Here is a 15,834-nt window from a genome sequence, read left to right as displayed (position 1 = left end):
CTGCTGTTTTAATCACGTATGCAAAGACTAATGAGAGACCGTTCAGCAATACCCAAAGGCCTAATAATGAGGATCGTATCCTGTGGGGCTAGAAACTGCAGCATGATTCCCTGCTTAGAATTGAGGAGAAGAGACTTTCAACCCAGTTCTGCTAGAACCTGCAGAGTGCCCGCTGAGATACAGTATGATGGGAATTGCTTTTTCCTTACTGTATTATCCCATGTCCTATACTGACAAGCTTGAAAGCAAATAGATTTCTTACAGTTCAACCAAAGTTTAAAAAAAGAGTTCTGAGTTCTGGAAGAAAATAACTGTTCTGAAAGTAGATACATAAGTGACTGTTTCAAAAAATGAAGGTTCCTGCTCCTTCATTCCTTCCCCCAGGACCAATCTTCTACACTGGGGAGCATATGTAGAGGTTCAGTGAACCACAGACAAAAGTTGATTCCACCTTAAAATTACTTGCAGCTTGGGCGCAGCTTGCGTAAGATCTGGTATGCTTGTGCTGATCCATACACCCACTGTAGGAGTCCAAAATGCTCTAGTAGTTAGCTCAAATAGCTGTAGGGTGCTACTGGGGCTCTCGGTGGATCCTTGTAATAAATCCTTGGAGTAGAGACTTATGAGTACTTGGTGAGCTGGACATTTTTAAGATCTTACATAAATTGTAAAAAATAGAAGAAAATTAGTTTTGAGACTTTTTATGAAATTATGGTTTTTTTGGGAAGAATCTGTGGTGCTCTGCATAATTCATTGTCTTCATGGTTTGACAGGTCCCCTGTGATGGATTCAGTGACATTGAGACTCTCGGGTGCCCGAGTCATTTTTTTGAGGATGAGCTGATGTGTATCCTTAACATGGAAGGAAGGTAAGAAAGAGAGGGGCTAGAAATGGAAAGGATTTTTCCCCTTTCACCAGTTAAAGGAGAATGGTACTGTGGTGAATGCCTGACCCCAGCTTCTGTCCTTTTGTTATTCTCATAAAACAACATCCCCAGGTTTACCAAGGCTGGGAAGCATTGCTCTGTGTTTCATTTTAGAACATTTAATATTCCCTGAAGAAACCATCTAGATTAGTCTACAAGAAGGAGGTCCTCTGGCTTTGTGTTGCTGTTTGTTACTTGTTTCCTTGTCAGTTGATGACACCTGCTGGGACATATTCCATGTACCCACTTCTCCATAGTAGTTTTGGCTTAAGGAGTTCCATTCTCATGTTCCTTTTTTATTTAAACCTGGATCACTGTGCTGAACTGGATGAGCAGGATGAGGCCACTGCACTGGAGGGAAGTGGGAATACTCGATGAGGATTGCCACCATGAATCTCTGTATCATGAAACTACAGCCCTGTTCTTGTTGCTTTTCTTAGCTGTAGTAGGTTGGTACAATTTTGGTCCCCAAATAAGCAAGTAAGTTTAAGTCAGCCACTGCAAAATTTGCAGTTCTGTAAATTATTCAGACAAGTGAAATGCCAAGCAGGTAAATAAAACTTATGGTTTGCATCTGCCTAGGTAGTCTCATCACCATGGCTAACACTGGGCAAGATGAATAAGTCACTGCTTTAATTGAAGGTCTTTCTGCTGGTAGTGTATAAATCATGCTGAGTTTGCTGTTATACGAAGCACCAATAGATTGCTCTTAATGGGGTCTAATAGCCTTGATTAAAGGGACTGTTAGTAGAGCTTGAAAAAACATAACTGGAATGGCAATCATCTCATTTTTGCTTTTTCACATCCATTTTATTACCTTCTCTGTTTGAACTGGGACTAAACATCTCTCATTTGACAACTGGTTAAAAAGCTTTTGAGTCTTTGCACTGGCCAAATACCCATAAAGCAGAATTGATGCTAATTACACCCTGATTAAGTTCTAGTCATTGCCATTCAGGAGCATTAGGCTAAATCATTTCCCTGGAAGATATCCCAATAAAGCAGTTGTCCCTATTGAGCATCCCAGTTTATTGGAAGAGGATAAAGTGTTATGAGGTGTGATTATTCTCCTGTCCAGTAGGATGGAGAAGGCTGATTTGACCTGCAGTCTGGAGGAGAGGTGATGTAAGCAGGGAAGGAGTTTTTCTTCTGAAGAAGGAAACTGGACTTGTTTTAAACACATGGCAAGGGCAGAGCCTTGGGATCAGTAGAATTCTCCCTTTGGGTGTTTTTTGGGGCCAGGGCTTTGTGCCATTCCTAACTATTTGGTGTAAAAGTGCTCAGTAAGGCACTGGGTAACCCATTGCTAAAGGCCAGGGCTTGCTGAGATGCATCTGATTTGAAAGCCGCTGAGTTGGCCTGTCGTGTTTCGAGTGACCTCTTCAAACCTTACCTGGGTAGTAACCAGCTCTCTGTTTCTTCTTCCTGGGCACCCTGCCTTCACTTGTTAATTTAGAAAGTGAAGGGGCTTCACTACAAAAGCTGTAAGGTTTTGGATTGTGTGATCCATGGACCAGCTGTTGATCTGTTCTTTCCTTTTCAGAGCAACACAGGTGTTTTTCCTCTGGGGATTTTTTTTCCTCTTCTGAATACTATTGGGGCTACATTCATGTCCCTCATCAATGTCTTTTTAATGGCGAGAGGGTACTTTAAGATTGATTCTGGAGGAATCCAGTCAGACAGAGGGTAATGTTTTTGAATAAAATACAGAATTTTAATTGGATATTCCTGAGCTACTTTAATTAGGACCTGTGTTGTTTCCCATGATGCTGTATCTTCTCAAAATTATATATTGGTGGTAGGATAAAAATTGAAGGTGACAGGAGCAATGTTTTGCAAGTGTCTTATGTTGTGGGTTTTTTATGACAAATTTCCTCTTAACATTTACCTTTTTTGGTTGACTCTTCAGTTATAGTGGTGTTGCCAGACTTGTTTAGAAAAGCAATAGTCTAAATTGTAAACCTGTATTGACTGGAAAAGTTAAATCAAATGTTCACCTTTAAAGTGCTTGTTTAGGGCAATACTACTTTTTATATTTAAATGTGCAGGAAAGGTCTCACCTGGAAGTACTATGCAAAGAAAATTCTATACTTCCTACGCCAACAGAATATATTAAAAAATCTGAAAGAGTATCTTCAGCGTCCAACTGATCGGCAGTCATTTTTAGAGGGTAAGTCTTTGGCAGAAATCCCATGTAGAGCACCTAATCACAGCTTTCCATCATTGCTGTTTTACTTGGAAAGAGCCTTCCTTGCTTATATTTCAACTAGCCCTTTGACAGCAACTCAGAATTAAGTCTGGATTGTTGATGTACCTTAAACCCTTAAAATCTTGCAGTAGTTGCATCGTGTTGCATCAAAATGTCAGGATTACATTAGCCTCTGTCAGTGCTGTATGCTTGAATAATTGCCAACGGACAGGCAAGCTGAAAAGCAATGGAGAAAATGTTAAAACAATTGCATTTGAATCTTGAACAATGTATTGAGGATATTCGCAGTAGCTCAGCGTCCTAATTAGCTGGCATTGCAGAAGGATTTTAACTGTAGCCCGTGGGCTGAATATGGCCTAACATATCAACTGATCTGATTTCGATTCAGCTCCCTGCTGTCTCCTTTCCCAAGTGCTTCTCGGATAAAGGCAAGTAACAAGCTGCAGGCAGGGGCAATTGTTGCAGCTCATAGCCTGTGCACTGTGGGTTTCTCTCAAGAAAAGGTCTGGCTGCTGGACCTTTGAAGCTGTGCAGTGTAGAGCTGGGGAATGGATGGAAGTCCAGTCACATGGTGGGAAGGCACATGCACCTGAGATGAAGAAAGAAAAGGCTTTTCTGCAATTCACGCTCTCAGTCTGGTAGATTATTCTCTGCTTCAAGCTTCCTATGGAGAAGATGGTATTCTGAATGGGCTGAAGCCTGCCAGTGTCTGTAGGAGTCCCTTATTCGTTATTTATACCTCAGAAATGTCATAGGAAAGAGTCTTGAACACCAAAGCTGGTTCTTGTTAGTGGCCATAGACTTGGGACTGCGTTAGGGCAAGAAGGGAAAGCCAAAAGTGGCTTTTACTGGAAACAACCAAGACAGTTAATTATGTGACTTACTCATGTGGGCCAAAAATACATGCATTTCTCTGCCATGGAAGTATTATTACAGCACCAACAGTTAGTCTTTTGTGAAACTTCTCTGGTCACCATGGGGAACACTAGAGGCAGGAAGAAGACATGGCTTGGGGTCCTGCTAAAATCCTTGAATCCAGGCCTGTCATGGAGGTCCTAATGAAGCAATGTAGGAGGTACGATCCATGCAAAATTCTTGCAGGTGAGTTCAGTTGATTCCAAAGCTTGAACGATACGGAGATTTTGGAAAGAGCAGTGGTGACAAGATGACAAGGATAAGATTCTGAGAAAGGGCTATTTTTGTCCTGCAGAAGCTTGAAAGAAGAGACTTGGGCAGAAGGGAAATGAAAATCTGTTCTGTTATAGTGGGTTTCTGACATGATGATGGAGAGCAGGCGTGGCAGAGAAAGATGAATGTAGCAGAAGAGGGAACGATAAGCAAGAATGATAGCTATGGAGGGTATGGCAGGAAGAAATCAGAACTGAAACAGAAGTGAAGTTGAGATTGTTTCAGGCTCTGAATAAAAAACACTGAGTTGGGAGGATGCCAAGAGATGCAGTGTGACTGGAGAGTTGGCTGGTTAATCCTGGTCTAGCAGCATGCCTGCTCAGTGTATGAATCTATTGCTTTCCCTTTCAAGACGGTGGGGAGGGGAATACTGAATCTAATTGGCATTTACCATGCCAGCTTATACTTCGCGTTTTGTGTGATAAATGCAATATATTGCTGTAAATTTTAAAAGGAAAGCTCTCGTGTTCCACTGCAATTGCTTGCTGCATGCCTGGAATTTAGAGTAGGTACAACTAAGCAAAGAAAAAACTGAAGTCCTGTTTCTTATATAGTTTGTTTTTTCCAGGTGCTGTTTTAATCGATCAATACTGTAACCCACTGTCAGACATCTGCTTAAAAAGTGTCCAGGCACAGGTGGATGATATCACAGATAAAGTGCGCAAAGTCCTGCGGACGAAAAATCCAAGGCACCCCAGCTTGGCTTCTAAGGCAGGTACTGTACAGAAATGTATGCTTTTCAGCAGAGAATTTCTGCAAATCCAGATACTGGCAGACAAGGTGAAACAGCTGTTGAACTGTTGCAGCTTAAAGAGCTGTTGTTCTTTATCCCCTGGCAAGCATATTCTGACATTTGCTTAAACCATCATTCAGGAAACAGGCTGTTTATTCAGCCACGGGGACCCAATAGCCCAGGGTTGTCAGTGCATCTGATACTCTCTAAGCAAAAAGAATTAAGAGGGGAATTCTTCTTTTTTCTTTTTTTTTCCCCGTTTGTCCCTAAAGTCTTAAGTAGTCCTGATATCTGTAGCAGAACGGTGGGACAGGGGATCGACCTCTTTTCCTCTGCAAGTCTCAGCAAGTCAGCAGCAACAGAAAAGGTATGTGCTTTAACACCTCCAAAGGTCAGGCAGCATCTTGCTCCATGTTTTTTGTAAGCACTATCTGAGGTTTGCTGTCTTTCAAAGAGAGAATGAGCGGTCTGCCTGTATCTGTATATCTGGAGTAGCCAAGCTGGGACTCTCAGGCAGTCTCAAGCACAATTCCCATGCCTGGACGGTGTGGCATGTCCAGTTGCGGTGCTATGCTGGCCCAGGTTGGTTAGGATCCAGTCCTCCAGCTGCAGAAGGAAGCGAGGGATCACTGTTGCACAGCTGAGGTGCAGGAATCCACTGAGCCAGGCCACGTTGTGCGCAGAGCGCTAGGGTACTGCCACGGTCAGCTCCGGCCAGTCTCTTCACTATCTGAATTGAGATCACTCTCCTGTCTTCTTAGCCCCCATCAAGAATTTTGGTGTAAGGTTCATTGCATAAAGGTTAAGTGCATTTGTTTCCTCAGTCTTTGTTTCATTGCCTGTGTTTTTAGGAGAGGTCCTGGTTCCAGAAGTGGAGCTTCAGCGGCAGGTACTTGATGCTATGAATTGTGTCCTATATGAGCAGTTAAAATACAAAGGAAACGAGCTGGATTACTATAACTCCCTGAATTCGTACATTCACCAGGTACGTATATGTTAGGCAAAAACTAGGAGGCTGCAAGGCTTGGGACATTCTATTTGTGGTGTTTATTTGTCCAAATTTAGTCAGGCAAATAATTCTTTCTGAAGAACAACTTGCTGTAAAGTCAATATGATGTCGTCTTCTATTGCATATTCTGTCAAGTTGGTTTATTTTCATTTGTGAAATCAAACCTTGGGGCTTTGTGTTTTTCTTGATATCCCATGTACTTTTATCACATTTTTATTTTCCAGGTTTTGATCCGCAGGACGGGAATTCCCATCAGTTTGTCTGTGCTTTATTTAACAATTGCCCGGCAGCTAGGAGTCAAGCTTGAACCAGTCAACTTCCCTAGCCATTTTCTGCTGCGATGGTGTCAAGGAAAAGAAGGGTAAGTGATGTGCTGAATTTTGAAGTTGTGTCCGCAGCAATAAAAGCCAGAAAGCATTTACAGCTCCAGACCTATACCAGAATGTTTAGTTATTTTACATCTGCAATTACAACCTATGTGGAGGAAAAGATCAGATCTCTAAGGAAGTTTTCCCAGAACTCAGCTCTGCTGTTGATGAATGGTAGCAGATTTCCTGAGTGTGAAATAACAACCACCATGAGGTAATGTTTCTCTTATTTAAGAAAATTATGAAAAACTGAAAAGAAGAAAAAAGGTATTGATTTCACATAACCTTTCATACAGGACAGTTGCTAGAGACCATTGCTGCTGTTCTGTGCACTCATTTAATACTCCGAATCAGTGCAGGATAGATCTTTGACCAGATCATGATCAATTTACAGCAATCTGTATTTTGTGAATGACATCAGCAGTCCAATTCACAGCAGTGGTTTTGTCTATATATACCCCTTTTGGCACTAACCTTCAGATGCCATATGTGTGGTGCTCTTACACTTTCCAGTGCAGTGTCATAACATAATCTAGCAATAGATGCCACAAACCTGAAAATACCCAAAGGAAAGAACTGGCATGGTGGAGTGAAAGCGTCCCCCTAGTTTCTCTGTCTTTTCCCATATATGTTTATCTGAAGAAGCAGCTAGGAGGAGAGAGAAGGTAATCTCTTTTTAGGAGGGAGCTGAGCTATGAATGACACTTGTTTTACAAACAAGCTTGAAAGTGCTGAGGGAAGAAGAAAAATAAGTAATCCCGCTCTACCATGAGACCCATCATCACAATGTAGTTCCCTTGTTGTTTTGCTAGAAGCACAGATATTTTTGACTACACCTACATTGACGCCTTTGGGAAGGGGAAGCAGCTGACAGTGAAGGAGTGCGAGTACCTTATTGGCCACCATGTGACAGAGGAATTCTATGGAGTGGTGACTGCAAAAGAGGTCTTGCAGCGTATGGTGGGAAATCTCTTAAACCTTGGCAAACGGTGAGTTGAGAATCATCTGGCCTGTAAGGTCTGGGGGAGGGAAAAGGGCCCAGAATACACTGTCTGCATATCTGCTACTGCTTCTTCACGGTGTTTGAGTGGGTGCTTTAAAAAGGTGCCAGTCGCCCCAGGGGATCTTAATAATTCTGTATGTCACGTTGCATTGTCTAGTTGCTTTTAATCACCTGCAGCAGTATTGCATGGAAACAAGAATATTTACTAAAACAAGTTCCCCTCAAGAAAATGGATAGATCATTTTTTTCCTTTGTGAAAAGCTGATAGGGACCGTCCACCGTTCCCTTAAGAGCAGAAACCTTCGTTATCATCTAGTAAGTGCAACCCACATGCTCAGATGAGCAGTCTCAAAGGTATTGCTCGTTTGTAGAAAATCTGGTGGTTTTTTTCGAATGCCGCTTGATAATCACTTTCCCAAGTAGCCATAGACAGAAATCACAAAGTGAAAGGATTGCTTTAAGTGTAATTAAGCTAGAGGAACAGAAGCAGATTTCAAAGGGAAATGGCATAGAGAGTGAATTTGCTATGTAGGATTATTTGACCAAGTAGAATACCAGTGAAGTGGGAAGGTAGACTCCAATCGTCAGTTGTGTAGCATTTTTCCTTCTGAGCAGGCTGTTGGATGTGATGAATGACAGCCAGTCCTGGAGTCACTCTTGTTGAATGAGCATGCCTGTACCTGTAGCATCATTTTTGATGACTATCCCTGTACTTCGGAGTACTGGGGACAGGGGTTGAAGAGCTAGCCTTACAACTGAGTTTCTTTTTTGCTGGCAGAGAAAGCACTGATCAGTCTTACCAGCTCTTGAGAGACTCGTTGGATCTATACCTGGCCATGTATCCGGACAATGTGCAGCATCTAATGCTCCAGGCTAGGTTATACTTCCACCTGGGAATCTGGCCAGAAAAGGTACCTCGCCACTCGGTCGTATGTTTTCTCATAGGCTAAGCACTATTAACACTAGTCTATTGATTTTTGGACTACGTCAGCTTGCATTACAGTCTGCCACAAGTTGTTTCTGTAATAAATGCAATTGAACGAGTTATCACATTTCAGAGAATCAATTTTTACTATATGAAGCAAGGAAAAGAGGATGATTCTTTCTTGCTTGCTCTAGGGAAGACTTGTGAGCAGCCTTGAGTCTGAGTCATAATTTATGATTTACTGCCCAAGTCTGACAGTTTACCTTGCAACCAATACCATGGACTTTCAGCTGTAAGTTATAAGAACATTCTTTTTGCTTTATGCCTAGATTATGGCTAGTGGTGGTACAGCTCTTGCTGGACTCATGTAAAAGGAGCAATTACCTTATCAGAAAACTTGTCGGAAGTTCTCTCTTATAAATACGACCAAAGCTGTTCTCTGAAACCTTAGCCACACAATCAGTTGCTCTTGTGAAAAAGCCACTTAATATTTCTGTCCTTGGGATTCTTCTTTAATACCGCCTTTAGCATAGCAACTTGAGTCCTGCTATCTTGTGAATGTGGGAAAGAAGTTGCCAAGACTTACAGGTTGTCTAGATCATCCGTGTCTTTCACTGAATCAGGGAAGGCACAGGGAAGAAGCATGTAACTCAAAAATATTATTTCTATAGTGTATCACTACAGCAAAGACGTGTTCCCTAGTCAAATTTTCATGTACTACTTTAGTGAAGCTCACACACTTGGGCAATGCCTGTGCCATTCCCAAACGTGTGGTTTGGGTGAGCGGGCAGAAGTATTGGCTGGCCTGCTGAGCAGAAAACAGCTCTTCCCACCAAATTAACTGAAGCATAGGACTGCTGGGGAAGCTGCTTTCCTTTTGAAGAACAAACTGGGCTAAGCTTGCCTTTCCTTTCTTATGGCAGCAAGTTTTAGGGTTGCCACAGAAAAAACAGCACAAACTAAGAAATTGTGTACAGGAGGGACTCGCTGAGCTGAAATGGCAACCGTATCTAAATAGGGGACAGCTAAGTGAAACACTGAAAGGTCTTCCTTTTCTGGCACTCAACAATGTGTTTGTAAAGCACCAAGGCTTTACATACGCATATTTTGCTGCCCTTCATAACAAATAATACAACCCCATGGCTGAATTTCACATGTAGTTTCTCTGCACCGCGTTGCCAAATGCAATGAAAATGTGCAAATTTGGATTTTTCAGTGTTGGTCCTCATATGTATCCAGTCATTCCAGGCTATGGGGTAGGATTGTAGCAAGCCAGAGAGAATGCTCTGTGTCTGACAGAACAGAAGATACCAGATTTCATAGAGGTCTGCCAGATTTATCGAAAGTGGTACAAAAATCTTAAGTCAAGCAGAGCTACACAGAATGTTGTCCTAAATGTTTGCAAATAACAGTAAATGAAATTGCCAAGTATCTCTGGCAGCTATGGTCACTGTGCCAGGCCTTCCCCTTACCATAGGATTTTTCAGGATTTTCACATCCTCTTAAGATGCCAGCCAGAGAATTAAGGTGGTCAAGAAGCCTGAGCTTTGTTTCTTCTCTTACGTAATTCCTCACCTGTTCTTTTTCTGAAGTTATTTTCTTCACCTCTTGGCTGATGTTCATGATCAATAGCCTGAGATTTCTATTCCTCTTCTGCTGCTGCTCTGAACTTAAGAGTGACCAAAACTTCCAGCATGTGATCAAGGTGGCAGGCCTTTTGCCAGGTGCTAAAGTGCATCAGATTTTGGAACAGTGGCAGCACTTGAGGTATTTGACGTTGGGACGGATGTATCTGTCTTGCCGATCTGTTTAGAAAACAGTTTTTATTAAGAGCAAGGAAGAAAAAGAAAAAAAAAAAAGACTAAAACTTGCATTGCCTGCCTCTAACAAACATGGCAGCAGATGCTCTGATAGTGTGCCAGAGGGTGTTGGTAGGCTGGTATTCTGGATCTACAGAGTTTGCTGCTTTCAGAGCACTTCTCAAATTAGTGTTCTTCAGTCATCCTGAGACAAGCAGGTTCTCTATCTCTTGTTCACTATTTCATGGTATAGCATCACAGCTGTTATTTGCATTTCCTTCTGCGCTGCCCTGTTTTTCCTCTGCCAGGCTCCCACAGACATGCTGAGGAACTCTTTTAAACTAAAATGTTTGTTCTAAAGTACAGCAGAAGTCATCTGGAATCGCTTCACAGCAGCATTTTGGGAAACCAGCAACAGTATTTTCTTAATGTCTCAGAAACCTTGAAGCAGTCTCGTTAATGCCCTGTGGTTGAAAAATGTGACGTGATTAGCCTGTATGATTTAGTTTTAAGGAGTTACTCTGCTCAACAGTGCCCTTCCTTGGAAGTAGGGAGCTTTACACCTAGAAAAGGAGAGGTCTGTTTGCAATTTCTGTAGGCTAAGCAAGTGTGAAGAACTCCTTGGGAGTGTGTAGATAAAGCAAAGATTCTCCTGTGTGGAAAACTTGTGTGGCCATCCTCCAGGCCTGGGTATTTAGACCCAGCTAACTTGAGACGTACATCTGTATATATTTGTAAGTGTTGGACTGCTGTAGAGATGTGTTCTGAATTTGTCTTTTTGTTTTGGTTGCTCAAGGTTCTGGACATTTTGCAGCACATTCAGGCTTTGGACCCATCACAGCACGGGGCCGTTGGGTACTTAGTTCAACATACCCTAGAGCATATTGAGCGCCGGAAGGAGGAGGTGGGACCTGAAGTGAAGCACCGTTCAGATGAGAAGCACAAAGAGGTCTGCTTTTCCATCGGGCTGATTATGAAACACAAGCGGTGAGCTCTTCAAAACCTTCCCTACATTAGCAGGCTGTACTCTAACAGTGAGTGCAGAAGTGTTTGTTCTGACAGTAATGAGACGTGGTTTTATCTGCCAAGGAGGTACCTGGAATGGAAAATGCCAGTCACGTGCATCTGTGCCATGTACCTTGTAGAAAAATGGGAGCAGCTCTGTCCTTTGAGAGAGCGAGTGTATTCACTGCTGTTCGCTTGCAGAGAAAAGTTTGTGAGGTGACTTGTTTAAGTCATCGTATATCACACAGCTAAAATTTCCAGAGCCCCAGAGCTCTCAAAGCAACATCAGTAATCAGTTAATGAGGGACCGTGGAACAGAATTGACTTCAAAAAAGATTGTAAGATTCCTAAGACTGCTTATGAATCTTTCCCTGTGCTATTATTACCCCCTTCTTCCTGCATTGCACAGGGGCTTTGTGTTCCTGTCTGTACTACTCTGCCAGAATTGTGTTGCTTCGGCCACTCCTCCGACTCAACAAGACAACTAGAGCATATTTTAAGGCCATCAGTAGTGACAGTTATACTACCCTGTGATTAATTACATAAATAATCTGAAAACGGCGATGGCTTTGTTTCTGTGAGTTCAGTATTGATATTACTATGTCTGTGTGATGGGCACAGAAATAATTGCACAACACAGTAGGGTGGTTGATTCTCTCCCTATTTCCTGTTCTCCCGGTTGCTGACTTCCAGTCTCTTTCCCATTTTCATTTCTTGCTCACATTTGGTTTTCTCTTGCCCTCAGCTGTTTGTTCCTGTCTATTTATCCAGTCACTGGATAGTCATTTCCCCTTACCTCAAAATACAGACGTGCACATGCAATCTTTCTGAATTGATTTCCTCCCCCCGCCCCTTGTCCTCTCCTCCGTGTGCCAACTCACAGGAGGGTCCTATCCTGTTTGTGCTATATTAGTCTTGAGGAAAAAGAGCTGGCTCTGGAGTTTTCACAGTCTTTGCTATGTGATTTTTTTAATTAGATATGGCTATAACTGCGTGATTTATGGCTGGGATCCTGCCTGCATGATGGGGCATGAATGGATCCGGAATATGAACGTTCACAGCCTTCCACATGGCCCCCACCAGCCTTTCTACAATGTGCTAGTGGAAGATGGCTCTTGCAGATATGCTGCTCAAGGTGAGCAGGAGTCTCCTGTGTTTACTATCTGTTTAGAAGTACAGAGAAAGGGATGCTTAAGTGATTAACTCTTTCAAGAATGACACATAAACTGTTAGTTAAGGTTGAGGTAGGAAGGAAAATGATCTTGAATTCATGGCCTGCGTTGTTTGCTCTCTCTGAAATTAGTACTGCTAGGAATGAATGTTAAGGACTACTCTGGTGTAAACTCCTTTTGCTTTAGAAATGTGTTTTGGATGTGATTGGTTTTATGGTGTAAACCATGATGGTTGCTTTTAAAAGAGGTGATTCAGCTTTTGTTGCTGACAGAACCTCAGACTTCAGCTCTCTTTCTTTGAAATGATAGCTGTGCTTTGGGCAGGACCTCAAAATAGGATCTAGTGAGAGAGCACACAAATTTTGCTTGTTGGGGCATGGTTCCGAACAGCTTTCATCAAGAAACTGCATATGCCAAGATCCCAGAGAGCGTGGGTAGCATGGCTTTTAGTGCCACCTCTGATAAGAATGGGACAAAAGTGAAGGTCGCTTCTAAACCTCTTTGCATTTCTGAAATCTCTATCACCCATTCTTTATGCAACGTACCATAAGAAAGGAAAGTCTTGTCTGATGGTCAGAATATGAGGTTAGCATACAAGAACTGTTGAACTGAGGTTCAGAAGGGAAAAACTCTCTACCTGTATGTCTGTAACTGCACATTGTAAACAGAGTGTTTCTTTGCCTCATGTTTGTTCTTCTCCCTGTGATACGGAGGCGCCCCGTCCAGCTGGCAGGGCAGTGGCACAGCCTGAGTGTATTTTGCTAAGACAAGGTGTGGAAGCTGCTGGAGAGGAAATGCTGAGCAAAATGCACATAGCAAGAGCTCTTTCACTAGGGTGTGCTCCCTAGCATGTTCTGGTCCCATGTGTGTGAGCAAGAAGTGGTTTTACAGGAGAGGACGCTCCTACCTTTGTAGGTTTAAAGTGCAGATGTTTCTCACTGTCCTGAGAGTTTTTATATTCATTAGTCCAAAAAGATGAAGTGGGGACTGGGAATACTGCAGCTCAGCCCTATGGCTCATATTAGGCAATACTTGGCCTCTCAGAGAGTCAGAAAAACCACAAATTCTTCTGTGCCGTGGGTTGATATTAAAATATGCATCTCACTGAAAACTAATCAGATAATTGTCCACAGTGCTTCTGGGGCTGAGTCATCTCTTACATCTTTTGTCTAAGTGTTTATAAACAAGTATAATGTTGGCTGGTTCCAGAGCACAGGATATTTTAGCCAACCTATAGGTTGACACCGTTTCTTTGTGACATCCAGGTGTTTTGGTATTGCTAGGGGAAATTGAAGGGTTTGTCCTGGCTGCCTGACTATTGAGTATCCTCTCTAAAATACATCCTCAGATCATTTGGGAAGGGAGTATTTCATAACCCACCGACCTGACTTTGGGGAGGGGATGATAGTTTTTTACTGAAAGAATCTTAAATCTGCATGCAGAGTTTTATCTAACCAGCTCAGAAATAACACCAAGCTTATTGTAGGTAATCAGTTTGAGTCTTTCCTGTAAATTTGTGGGCTGAGCTGTAGCTAATTCCAAAACACCTGTTTCATACAGTGAGTTTGGTATCTACGTGTCTGCTCTTGTCTTTTGTTTGCTTTGTGGCAGTACAGGCCAGATATCTTGTGGTTCAAAAACTTCTAGTCAGCATGTTTCTCAGGTTTCCCACCTAGTGCCAAACTTGCTTGTCTCAGTCTCTTCCCCCCTGCCAGCTTCTGTTTCATCACTGTATTTTTTCCCTTTGTACACAGCTCACTGCTCAGCCATGCTTCTGCAGAGCATATTGGAGTGTAAATTGCTTTCTGCAGTGGTGCAGTATACAAAAAAGGTACTTTGCAAGCCCGCAGGACTGCAGCAGCGCACTTGAGGTGTAGAAAGCTCTTGTATTTTTGGCTGCACACACTGACTTACAGTAGCTTCAAAGAGCCTGTATGGATTAATATGACTTGTATGTGCTCTCTGTAATGAACTGAATAGTTTCAGAGACAGGTGAATTATTCCTGAATGATGTTCTCTGCATCCCATCTTGTTCCTGCCCTGCAGATAAGTCAGACTTTGGGACTTAGGCAGCTTCTGTTTCTACCTGTAAATCTGGCACTGTGCTGGAAAAAATGACATCATTTGGGGACTGCTGCAGGGCACCTGCGCCTGTGATTTACTGCAGGGCTGCCTCCCAGTCGTACTGCTTTATACAAATGCTGCGGGAGCAAAGGGACCCTCAGCTTGGGTCACCTTTGTGTTTTAATGCCAGTGCTTCTGTGTTGTTTAACTGTTGTGCTTAATCAGGTTGTCTTTTTAGTACAAAGGAGGAAATGCGGTGCTCTGGGAAAGAATCAAGGTGCTCTTCTTGGGGACTTTCTCTTAACTTGGGGAAGTTTGGATTTAGAAAAGTTAATTTTGCTGTGTGAGACATGCTTGAAAACCAGGCCGGTGACTTGACATGGTTGAAACACTGCATGGTGACTTAGAGCAAGACAGCACTCGGCTCCTCTACCAGGACAATCTTGAGCAGTTGCCCTCACCCTGGAGCATTCTGAGAAGGATCTCTCCTAGAAACTGGTCTCCCATGGGACTTGAGGGATCAGAGTTCAGTGCAGCAGCTTCTCCCTGTGCTCACAACCAAGATGTGTGGCCAAGAGTGAGAGCAGGTCAGCATCCTGCCACTCTAACCTCGTATCAGACAATGTGGTCTCAGGCATAAAATAGTTTTCATGCCACTAAGTAAACGGGGTCAGTATCACTTAGGAGATGAGGCTCGATGAGCAATTGTACTGGCGTAGTCTGTGCATATTTTCCTGGATTAGTGTTTTTATTTCTTTAAAGCATCAGGAGGTGGTGTTAGAGACAGAAACAAGACCTGAGAGAGGTGCAGGATTTATTGCCTTGCAGCAAGCCATTTCCTGTGGTGATAACTGATTCTTTCCTTTCCAAACAGAGAACCTGGAATATAACTCAGAGCCTCGGGAGATTCCTCACCCTGACATTGGCCGCTATTTTTCAGAGTTTACCGGCATTCACTACTTAGCAAATACCGAGCTAGAAATTCGGTACCCGGAAGATTTGGAGCTCACACGTGCCACAGTTCAGAAGATCTACAGTTCAGGCAAGGAGTGAGTGCAGAAGGCATCTTGAGGACAGAAGCAGCTGGAGTGTAGCTTTACCCTCTTTGCAGAACTTGCGTGGAAGGCAAGTTTGGTGACAATCCTTTGGCTTAACGTATTGAAAACTGCATTGAACTTTGCAACTGGTGCTATAGCATCTTTCCGTTGCCTGCCTGCCCATTCTGGCCCAAAGGCACAGGGACATGTTGGTAGTTGAGGCAAAGCGTAAGGATCTTGCAGGGGCAGTCGTGCTAGGAAGCGCGTTGTCCTTGGGAAGGATTTGCGCATACTATTTGTTCTGTGATTGTCTTGCCTAGAAGGTCAACTCGGTGAGATCCCTGGTGTGGAATATGGAAGAACCTCCTCTTCCAGAGAAGGAAGTTGCTTGTCCTTG

At 42.9% G+C, this 15,834-nt stretch overlaps 1 protein-coding gene across 1 annotated transcript in view; it reads left to right on the top strand.

Moving 5' to 3' along the window:
* Window positions 1-15,590, top strand: part of FBXO21 (F-box protein 21) — an 18,904-nt gene extending 3,314 nt beyond the window's left edge. The window contains 10 exon segments of the mRNA XM_010294676.1: window positions 774-868; window positions 2,974-3,095; window positions 4,891-5,037; window positions 5,907-6,040; window positions 6,289-6,425; window positions 7,245-7,421; window positions 8,214-8,346; window positions 10,956-11,146; window positions 12,142-12,299; window positions 15,275-15,590. Of these exon segments, the coding sequence (XP_010292978.1) occupies window positions 774-868; window positions 2,974-3,095; window positions 4,891-5,037; window positions 5,907-6,040; window positions 6,289-6,425; window positions 7,245-7,421; window positions 8,214-8,346; window positions 10,956-11,146; window positions 12,142-12,299; window positions 15,275-15,453 (1,473 nt within the window). The 3' untranslated portion in view covers window positions 15,454-15,590.
* The last annotated feature ends 244 nt before the right edge of the window (window positions 15,591-15,834 follow it).

This window comes from Phaethon lepturus, unplaced genomic scaffold (assembly GCF_000687285.1).
Source record: "Phaethon lepturus isolate BGI_N335 unplaced genomic scaffold, ASM68728v1 scaffold749, whole genome shotgun sequence".
Classification (NCBI taxonomy): domain Eukaryota; kingdom Metazoa; phylum Chordata; class Aves; order Phaethontiformes; family Phaethontidae; genus Phaethon; species Phaethon lepturus.
This window is presented reverse-complemented; position numbering and strand designations above follow the sequence as displayed.